The 11,377-nt window shown below is 44.6% G+C and overlaps 1 protein-coding gene across 1 annotated transcript in view; it reads left to right on the forward strand.

Annotated features, from left to right (window-relative positions):
• PCP4 (Purkinje cell protein 4) overlaps positions 1-10,539 on the forward strand; it is a 48,275-nt gene extending 37,736 nt beyond the window's left edge. Inside the window, exon 3 of the mRNA XM_069028201.1 lies at positions 9,735-10,539. Coding sequence (XP_068884302.1) covers positions 9,735-9,862 — 128 coding nt within the window. The 3' untranslated portion in view covers positions 9,863-10,539. The remainder of the gene's footprint in view (positions 1-9,734) is intronic.
• The last annotated feature ends 838 nt before the right edge of the window (positions 10,540-11,377 follow it).

An 11,377-nucleotide genomic window follows, 5' to 3' on the forward strand; every position in this document is an offset into this window, starting at 1 on the left:
CTGAAATAGAATCGTAGAATGGCTTGGATTGGAAGGGTTCTTCAAGCTCATCTCATTCCAACCACCTCTTCCATAGGAAGGAAACATCCACTATGCCAGGCTGCTCCAAGCCCTGTCCAACCCGGCCTTGGACACTTCCAGGGATCCAGGGGCAGCCAGAGCTTCTCTGGGCACCCTGTGCCAGGGCCTCCCCACCCTCCCAGGGAGCAATTTTTTCCATAGTAACTCCTTTGCTTAAGAATGTGATATTGAATGGTAAAGTTCAGTTCCTGTACCTTACGCTCTGCACCTGTGAGTGTGGAATTTAGTCATTTGTAATTAAAACCTGTGATGGATTTTACAAGAGGAGAGTGTTTTCTCACTGTGACTTTCCAAGTGCTCATATAACAGTTTTTATTAAAATTACCCTGTAAACTTAAAATAGGCTCTCATTAGTTGCTAACAGATCTGCTGGTATCCAGTGACTCCAAGAAAATGCCCTTATTTTCCAGTTTGAAGATGAGCAGGGCAAAGTCTCTCTCTTTTTTGTGTGTGGAAAAAAACATCTTATGACTCCATATCACGGTGCTTTTGATTGACTCCTCTCCTTTTTGTGACTGACAGGCTTTGCTCTGTAACCCGTGCCACCTTCCCCAGCTCTTTTCACTTTGTCAGGCACGGATTTGATCCCCCTTTTCCTGCCACTCCTGTGAGGCATGTTGTGATCGCTGCCACTTCTCTGAGCTTCTTCCCCAGCTGCTCTTTAGGGGGGTGGTGGGGTGAGGGAGCATCCCTGGAAAGCAAAGCCAAGGGAGACAGTGCCACACTGGAAGGTAAAGTCCTCTGTTTCGTGTTTTCCTGGTGAGTGCTCTCAGGTACCGTCCGTCATCCCACAATTAACAGCGAGTTCCAACTCATTTTGAGGCAGTTCCCTTGCAGTCTGGAGCAGCAAAATGTTTGGAAGTGCTGGGGGCAGCATGTCTGTTGGAAAACAAAATGGGTTTAGAGTCTTTTATATGGTTTTGATGCAAAGTGGTGCAGCATGGCTTGAATCAAAAGGGCTAAACTCTCTTTCCCTCAACGCCCCAGGGGTCCCACGCTCTGCCACCACAGTCCCCCAGCAGAGTCTGTCTGGAACAATCCCAGCCATGCCTGTGGCTGCACCGACTCTCACGTATTTAGGGAAGCTGTGGATGATGCCTGAGCTGTGCTGGGGCCTTGGATAATGTGCTGGTGTCGAGGTAGCCCTGAGGAAGTTCTCCCGTTGTTATTTTAAACGTTATTGCTGAAGACACTTTTGCAAAGGTCAGAGCACTGAGGGGTGGTGGAGGGGAAAGAATTTATTGTTCTGCATTTGTAACCACATTAGGGCTCCCAGCTCGGGCTGGGAGTGCCTGGATGCTACCATAATAGGGAAATAAGTGATCATATATTAATCAAGCAGTCGAGAAGCGAGTCAGGAGGGCAGCTTGCTTCATGCATTGCTGAAATGCAGCTCCCTCCACAGCAAAGCTGGTTAAAGGCACAGTGTTTAACTGGGGAAATGAGAACTGGAAATGGCAGAGGAAATTAAAACCGCATCATAACAGTTCCCAATTAAAACTTGGCTGGGGCGTTGGGGATCATGGGCACCTGCAGAATGAGACTCCCATGACTCTGGGCTGAATTTGTGAGGAGGAGCTTGGCATCCTGACCTGGAGGAGAGGCTGGGCTAGGGCTGGGTGTGTTATCCCTGCTGGTGGGGCATCGTTCTGCAGGGACAGAGGGACCTGGCAGGAGCTGGACTCGATGGTCCTTGTGGGTCCCTTCCAACTCAGGACACTGAGATTCTGTGACAGTGCCAGCACTTGATCCCCAGCACCATTTCCTTTCAGCTCCCGGAGGCTCCCACTGAATTTGCCAGTTTAGCACTTCTCAGACGCAGCTTTAGCTGGTAAGAGATGAGATGATAGAGCTGAAATGGCCATTTTTATTTGCTAGGTTCCCAGTTAAACTCCAGACAGTTTGATCTCCAAGTGGCAGTGTGAATTAGGGCCTCTAGTTTCATTCCCAGAATACCTCCCATGAGTTATGTACCTACCTATGCATCAGTTACGTGTTTGTAAACCATTTTAAAAGGCTGGCAGTGATCCATTAATTATTTTGAAGATGAGGAATGATTGCTTAAATAATATTAGCATTTAAGGAAAAACAATATTTGTCTCTATATTAATTGTTGAGCAAAATCTATTCATCTGTAGTTGGCTACAGTCTACTGGAGAATGCAATTTCTGTAAACTGAATTTTATTGCTATTCCTTTCTGTTCCATTATGTTACCCCAATGTACATATTTTTTGTGCTACTTCGTTTATCTTGTGTCAGAAATAATATTCCTGTTCTCAAACATTATTACAACCAGGAAAAAAAAAAAAGATTAATCAGACATTTCAAAAGCCTCATGCTGAAATAACATTTTTAAAATTATAGAAGAACAACATTATTTCTACAGCAAAACTAATTTTTCGAGTTCGAGATAGCAACACCATATTCCAAAAGTAAAGGTCAATTTGAAAAATAAAAGATTCTGGTTGCCTAATAAGGTCATGTTCTTTATACCAAATTGTAATTTACAGTTGAATCAAATGATATTAATTATTCCTGGTTTGCTTTGAGTGATATTCTGGGACCAGTTGGTGTAGTTCAGATAAAAATAGCTGTTACATTTAGTCTTAGCATTAATGATAACCTTTATTTTTTTTCCACATGGAGCTTTTGAAGTCTCAGGAGACTGCTGAGTTCCAGGGGTTGCTTTTCTGTTTCAGAGATGCTTCCCATGTGGACTTTCCATTTCCCCAGCATCTTCTACCTTCAAATAACCGAAACAAAAATCCCTTGTGTAAAGCTGTAATTCCCCACCATCGAGTGCATCTCTCCTGACAGAACAGGGAGCCTTGGACTCTGGAAGGTGGCCCTGGAATGTCTGGGTTTATTTTGGAGTGACAAAACGAGAACAGCTGTAGGGATGGAGTCCTTGTAACAAAACGAGCATCTCACCCTGCAGCACTTCTAATGAGCAGGAAGGAAAATTATTGTTGTTCCTAATCTAATTAGAGAAAAATTTTGTGCTTATTAATGAAGAAGCTGAGTGTTGGTGGCTAAGAAGGCTGCTGGCACCTGGGCTGGATGAGGAATTGTGTGTCCAGCAGGAGCAGGGCAGGGATTGTCCCTCTGTGCTGGGCACTGAGAGGCCCCTCGAGGGCTGTGCCCAGTTCTGGCTCCTGCAGGAGAGCCCTGGAGGGGCTGGAGCGTGTCCAGGGCAGGGAAGGGAGCTGGGAAGGGGCTGGAGCCCCAGGAGCGGCTGAGGGAGCTGGGAAAGGGGCTCAGGCTGGAGCAAAGGAGGCTCAGGGGGGACCTTGTGGCTCTGCACAAGTCCCTGACAGGAGGGTGGTGGGGTTCTGCTGCCTCTAGCACAGGGAGGATGTGGAGCTGCTGGAGAGAGGCCAGAGGAGGCTCCAGGATGAGCAGAGGGATGGAGCAGCTCTGCTGGGAGGAAAGGCTGCCAGAGCTGGGATTGTTCAGCCTGGAGAGGAGAAGCTTTGGGGTGAGCTCAGGGTGGCCTTGCAGGGCCTGAAGGAGCTGGGAAGAGAGAGATTATTTACAAGTACAAGGGGTAATGGCTTCAAACTGATAGAGAGTAGGTTTAGGTTAGATATTAGAAGAAATTCTTTACTGTGAGCACAGTGAGACCCCAGCACAGGTTGCCCAGAGATTTGATGGATGCTCCTGGATCCCTGGAAGTGCCCAAGGCCGGGCTGGATGGGGCTTGGAGAAACCTGCTCTAGTGGAAGGTATCCCTGCCTGTGGCAGGGTGGAACTGGATGTCCTCTTCAGGCCTCTTCCAACCCAGGCCATTCTGTGATTCTATAACTCCCCTAGAAAACAAGTCTTTTACTTCCTCACCCTCAATTAGATACAGAGGAGAAGAATGGCCAACATCAACACTCAGGTTTTAAAACTATTGCTTGTGAGGAGTTAAGTGTGGCCTCCACACCTCTGAGCATCCATATGTTTTCTCGAGCTGGCTGGTTGCTCTGTGGACTCTGGTCAGATAAAATGACTCTTCCCATCACATAAAGATAATGCTCCACATGGATGTCAACATCCATGTGATTCCTGCCCAGTTTGGTCCTCTTTATTTCGGGGCTGTTCTGCCTCACTGGACAGGCTGGTGTAATAGCTTGGGATCCGAGCAGCAGCGTAAAGATTGTCACAGCTTGAAAAATCTTGGGAGCAGTGGGAGGTAATGATCCTGCCTGAGGCAAAATACTGCTTCTGGCCTGTTACAGGGCACTGTGATTCTGTCCCACACTCCATTTAACCTCTTTTCCCAAACGCTGCAGTTTAGCCCCTGAAAAATGCAGTATTTTTATAAGTGTATTCCATCTTCAGTCTGGTCCCATAATTCCTGTTCGATGTGAGCCAGGTGAGCAGGGGCAGAGGATGGCACCTGAGACAGGAAATGCCAGTTAGAGCCTTCAGCTCGTGCCATTTTTCATGCTGAATGGTTTTCCAGAATGTGGTGAGCAATTTCTGTTTCATCTGGAAGATGGGGAATTTCTGAGAATAAAGACTGAGTCCCCTTTTCCACCCTGCTAACCTTTTCGCTTCCCTGAGCAGTTTTGGGAAGGACTAGTCTGTTTAGGCTGTGTTCAAATGTCACAAAAGACTGCTTTAGACTTTTGGCCCATATGGAATAAGCAGTGTTTCCTTTTCCCAGCATTGTCACAATTCATTTTACTTTATAGTTGAAAAGTAAATGAAAGAAATAGCTGGAGGCACATTTGTGAATAATTATATTTGCACCACATTTCTTCAGTGTTTGATGGGTAGATTGGTGTGTAAGGTTTTATTGTTTTCCTTCAGCTTCATTATCCATCCAGTGTTTGCCATGGGTCACGAGGCGCTGTAGCAGATCATGGAGACAGCATTTTAATGCTGTTTCATCTGGAAAGGGAATACACAGATCTTTTTTCAGTTGCAACAGTGCATAATGATGGTAGACTTGGAAAGCAGCTCATTAGTTGCTGTTTCAGGCTCTCCTGCTGGGATGAGTGCTGCCTGTGGTGAGGGAAAACCCGCACCCTGCAAATTGTCTCCGACTTCAGCCCTGCAGTGTAATGGTGCTGGGGTCTGGGGTGTCCCTTGTCAGCCAGCAGCTGATGTTGTGCTCCAAGCTTTGTCCCACCACTGATCAGATTTGCCTCAGTTGGCGCCAGAGCCCGTCCATGTTAAACAGGTGATTTTGGAAACCTCATGGGATAATTGTGCTAGTTTGAAAACAAACCAGTGGGAGGCACCAAGTCAGAATAACAATTTAATGGAAATTAAAGGAAAGGCAAAGAAAGTAAAAGAAAACACTGACAGAGTCAAGATACAACCTGAGTCCCTATTAGGCAGGGTGGTGGTAGCAGTCTGGTGGAATGGTGGCTGCAATCCTCTGAAGTGGTGATCCTGTAGTAGAAGGGGTCTGCTCTTCCTCAGAAAGTCCAGCGGTGGCTGTGGGGCTCCTGTCCTCTGGGAATCCAGTGGAAAGAGTGTCTCTGGTGTTCAGAGTCCCAGATTATATCCACGATGGGATGCTTGGTTCCTCCCTCTGGGTGGAGCATCTCACAATGGGGTAATGAGTCATGAGGCCAAGTGTTGATTAGGCTCATTAACAGAAGATGGTCCGGAGGGAGTTATCTCTGGGTCATGGGCAGGACAATGATGGGCCATTAACAGCAAGATGGTCTGGGGGGAGGAGGCAAGGAAACACTGTCCCACCTGATTTCCACTGCTCATGAGGATGGTAATAGAATACACTTCAACCCAGGACAATAATGTAGCCTTTTGTTATGGCCTACAGCTGTTGGTGTGGGATTGTTCACCTCCTCTGTTGGCAGTGACCAGAACTCAGCAGGGACATGCACTCACTCCCCTGGTTTGTCAGGGTGTGTTCAGAAGAGTGGGAGTCCAGCAAAGTGTGAAGAAATCTTTCAAGAAAAGCCTTGAAATAGCTGAGTTTAGTGGGAAAGGTTAGGGGGGTTATTTATTATGGTGCTAATGAAACCAGATCCCTTCAGAAAGCAGAAAGTGCAGGCCAGGGCTTATCAACCATCTCTGAATCCTGTAAAATCACAAGAAGCTTGTGAGTTTAAGTCTACTGACAACAGTTTTGTTTTCCCTAGTTTCCTCATGTGGGTGGGTGTAGTGCAGGGATCCTCAGATATCCATGTGGAAGGAATCTTCATGTATTTTAAAAAGTGAAAATATCAACAAAAGGTTGTGTGTGACTGAGGATGGGGAGGGAATCCTGATCCACCTTTATTAGTACATAAAGGTAGCTTGGAAAAAGGTTATTTATTATCAGAATGGTTGGTCCCCACGAGCAGGAATGAAAACAGCAAGTCCAGGAGTAAAACCTGTGCTCTGGCCTGCTGAGAGCCAGAATTTGCTGGGTTTTCAGACCATTTCCGAGCTAATTATCCCTTGTGAAAGGAAAACCAGGAGTGGGAGACAGGGCATGAAAGAGGGACATTTCTGTGGGCTTGCTTTCAGCTCTCTGCAGAAATTGAATGATTTGAGGATTCAAATCCAACAGCCTGCATGCTAGAGATACTTGAACAACTACTGACAGGTAAAAGTTACTGCGGCATGGGTGGATATGGAGCAGGAAGGGTGCAAAAAGCCTTTTAGTCCTTTTATCAGTGCAGTGAGGTGATTTCTGCTCTGTGCAGGTCCTGAGCCCAGGCTGGCTTTTCATAGTAATTAATTGGTTAATTCTTAATCCATGGAATTGTAGAATGGTGTGGGTTGGAAGGGACCTTAAAGATCACCTGGTTTTGTCTCCCCTGTCACGAGGGAGTTGGAGCTCCTGCTCCTAACCAGTAAAATCATGTAGTTTGCAGGGTGTGATACTTTTTAAATCACTGGGCTGTTTTTAGGAGAGCTAAAATCAGGTAAAAACTAAAATCCTTCTCCCTTAGACAAAGCCCGAGCTGACACCCCACTGAATTTTCTCTCCAGATTGAAAATCCATCTGTTAAAGTATCTGTGTTGTGACAGGTATCAATAGAAAATGGTTTGGGGAGAACTCCAAGAAAATCCACTCCCAAAATTTGGGAAATACCCAATCTAGCTCTTTTCAGTTTAACATAGGACTTCAACTCTTTAAGCAAATACATCTATGCAATTATATATATATAAAAATATATATTCTCTATGTATTCAAATGTGGATAAAACATGTATAAAAAAAAGTGAAATATGGACATAGGGAGAAAGAAAATGATACAGGTATGTCTATTACATTATATATAGATACCACAGGTTTTGTTTTATAATTTATATTATGCATATATGTGTAATCATTATATTTATATTTCCATACCATCTGCTAATGATGAATTTCTTCATTATTCATATAAATGTCTTGGCCCTTTTGAGCACTTCTAATTTCTTAATTACAAGTCTAAGTCATGGCTGAAAACTTCTCATCCTACCATTTCTCAGTGGTGATAGGAAGATAGGAATATAGAAGGAGTTCACATGGAATTTTGGTTTTGATCTCTCAGCAAGAGTGGGTCAAAAAAAGTAAAAGAAAGTCAAACCTTAAGATAATTGTAAATTATTGTATTACAGTTGATTTTAAGGCAGTGATGATGCCATCAAGCAAAAATTTAAGTGACCTGGAAATTCTAGAGACAAATTACACTAAATGCTGCATTTTCTTAACATGAGATTGCTGAGTCACTGTTGCAAGTTAAGATAGTGCTAAAACTTGGCTGTAATAGGAAATGAGCTGTACAAGCCAGATTTCATCAAGAGGTACAAACCCAATTGTGTCTATTCATGCACCCATCTGGTTTTCCCAACTGGCATTTCCAAAGGAGAGTAATTAATACACTGAAAGGCTAAAATCAATGGATAGACTCCACTTTTACTGTTAGGTTGCCTTTAACCCATAAATACCAAATCAAAATCTATTCAGATTTCTCCTTGGCTGTGTCACTTCCAACCTTCACGTCCCTTTCCCCATGGAAAATCAACTACAATTGTATTTCTGTACTTAGGGTGGTTGTATTGCTTGAATAGTTACACAAACTGTGCAGATTCTTGGATTTAATGACATGATTCTGTGATTTAATGACATAAAGTTAATGGATTGATTGCCTTCCACAAAAATCTTTGTTTTGATAGCTTAGCTTTTCATTAGCTTGTATAATCAAACTTTTGGTGAGCTCTCAAGCTGTTCTTCTCACCCGGATTTTCTCTTTCTTCTTCCATTCATCTTTCTCCTTCAATGTTCTTCTAAGTAAAACAAAATATTAAGTGAACATTTCTCTTACGTTAGCACAGCTGCATTTATTTGATTGTAGTTAAAATCAAATCAATATGGAATATTGCAAAACCTTCCCTTTAAATATTTGCTCAGTTTAGAGTGGTCCATGGGAAATGAACACAAACATTAAGTTCTGAGTAAGAACAAGAAGCACAAGCAACAACTACTGCAAGACTCATGCTAAAGTCATGGAATGGCATCCCTGTTCTCTGCTGTGAAGGACAGAGACAATGGGGGTTAAGTTTCTTTTCATTTTAATAATACATGGAAAGTGTTGCCTTTATTTGCATGACCAGTACTTGGGGATGAGCATCCTGGTGGTATTAATGTCAAGAATTAAAAGCAAAGGGGTTCAAAATGGGTGAATTCCCCCAGCTGCTGCTAAGTAGAGCTCCCTGCAGACTCCTGGAGTGACGCTCACTGCAGGCCGGGACACAACAGTTACAGAAGTGAGTTTAACAAACAAGGTTATGGTGAAAAACTCGGTGCTGTGATGAGGTTAGTGGGGCAAATGTGTGTCCCCACTAACTCAGTCCAGGCAGTTTAGGGTTATCTTCGCAACAAGGGCAGGAATTTTCCCAGGCCTGCACTTTTAACTTGTAGGTGGGTGAAGGAAAATTCAGCAGAGTCAGCTGGGTTGTCCACGTGGAGGCTGAATGCAGCTGAAGGGAAAGCTGAGGCCTGGGAATAAAGGAAGGCAGAGAGCCAAGGATTGAGGATGAAAGACAACAGCAGGGCCTGGAGAGAAGTGAGGAAAGCAGTGCAGTGCTGGGGAGATTGGACATAAATGATTCAAAGAGGAAGAGCAATGTGTGTTGGAAGGGTTGAGGCAGGAAGCAAGTGAAAAGGATGGAAATTAGCCTTAGGAAGTATCTTAGGAAGTGTTCTTCCTCTCATGTTGGAGGTGTGTTAAGAACAGGGTCTTAATCCCTCTACTTTCAAATATTTTAAGCTGCCTTTTTTTTTAGAGGAAACACAGAATTGTTGAATCATTTAAGTTGGAGAAGTCCTTTAAGTTGGAGAAGTCCTTTAAGTTGGAAAAGTCCTTTAAGTTGGAAAAGTCCTTTAAGTTCTCCCTGCAGGGTGGCACAGAAGAGTCCTTCCATCCCTCAGCATTGGCTCCCTGGGCTGGGGGGCACTTGCCCAGATGCTGGATGAGTGCTGAGCAGCCTTTGGATGCCACTCCTTAGTGCCCAGCTCCCCACAGTCTGTCACAAACTCCATCACTGGGAGGGGTTTGATGAAACTTGTCCCAGGCTTTTTCCCTGAATCTGCTCCCCGTTGACATGGCTGTGTCTATGAAGGAGGAAGAAACAGAATTTTCCACCTGTGCTGTCCAGTGATTATCCCTGTCTGAAAAACCTGCTGATGTTTTTGTTCTGTTTCTTTTGAGCAGATGGGCAAAAGAAGGTTCAAGAGGAGTTTGACATAGACATGGACGCGCCAGAGACAGAGCGGGCGGCCGTGGCGATACAGTCCCAGTTCAGAAAATTCCAGAAGAAAAAAGCGGGGTCCCAGTCCTAGTAGCTACCTCACAGCGTAAAACAAAGTAATCCTGAGATGATTTATCAAGAATATCAGAAATAACACAAAGATGCATGTACAGAAATTATCAATATTTAAAACCCCATTGGCAGATAACAACCCATGAGCTTGTGTGCGACTTCATCCCAGATGTTTCACGCCCATTATCCTCTGTAACTCACCATTTTACTTGATGTTGTAATAAAAAGTTAGGGTGAAGTAATTAAAGTGTCTGCCTTCATCTGTCTTTCCATATTAATCCAGCAAGTGCAGCATTACAAATGAACCCAGCCCAGATGCCTGTTTCCCTCTCCATGTAAAGCTCGGAGTCATAACAGCACCGTATGTTGCAGGGATTTTTTGCTGAGGGATGAGATAAATGCATCTCAGCCCTGCTTCCCTCATTTGGAGAATTCCAGCTGCCAGCAAAATGTGAAAATCAAACTACTTTCTCGTAATGAGCTGAAAGTAAAAAAAAAAGAGAAAAAGTTGCAGACAGAAGCTGGCATGAGGGGTGTAGGAAGCAGGGAGCGATTTATTTTTGTCTTGCAAGAGTGTCAATAAAGTGGTTTGAGTGGGGAAATTGTGCCTGTCCTTCCTCTTTGCATGATAACATTCAGAGATCTTGGACCACATTGACTGTTATGGAAAGAAAATAATAAACCAGACACAAAACACCTTTGGAAGTTTGGGATTGATTTTTGTCTGTAAAAATAGAAACTGACCGTCTAAACTCTGTTTATGGATGCATTTTTTCAGTCCTCTACATAATCAGCAACTATTTCTGTGCCATCTGTCTATTTTCATATTATTTTCCATATTTGAGGAGTAAATACTAACAGGCTTCCTGTACCTATTTGCACTGTTCTGTATTCAACTGTGAGCCCCTTTATCACTGTGTTAGCCCAGCTTTGGATCAACAAAAAGCAGCTACAGCGATGTGTCCTGAATTGGGAAGTGAGTGGTGACAGCCTGCCTGCCTTTCCCTCCTTCGGGGGAAGAGATCCAGGTGTCGTTCCCAGTTCTGCCCAGGAGGATTCTTTCCTTCCTCTCCCACCTTCCTCAGGAGTGTTTGATCACCAGGGCAAGGGACAAGTGCATCGTTAGACACCTTAAAACAGAAAGCCATGAGCAGGGGGCAGGAATAGAGAGAAAGGAGGGATCTCGTGCCCTTCCCACGGGAGCCCACCAGAGCAGCAATGCTGGAGAGGTGCAGAGCTGTGGGATTACAAGGGAAAAGCCCTCATCCTTCTGCAGGTTAAGGCACTTGTGGTGCTGGGCATCATTTCCGTGGTGGTGCCAAGAGCTCTGTCCCTGTGCTGGTTACGGGCAGCCCTCAGGGATGCTGAGCAGGGGAAATCCTGTGAGCAGTGAAGAAAGCTTGTGCAAACCTGACTTGTGAGGTGCTTGAGGCTGGGTGGGAAGGGACAGGGCATTTTAGAACCTACTTTGAGAGTAAACATCTACATGCTGCCCAGACCCTGCCTGTGGCACCTCTGTCTGTGTCAGGTCCTG

This window comes from Aphelocoma coerulescens, chromosome 1, assembly GCF_041296385.1.
Source record: "Aphelocoma coerulescens isolate FSJ_1873_10779 chromosome 1, UR_Acoe_1.0, whole genome shotgun sequence".
NCBI classification, from domain to species: domain Eukaryota; kingdom Metazoa; phylum Chordata; class Aves; order Passeriformes; family Corvidae; genus Aphelocoma; species Aphelocoma coerulescens.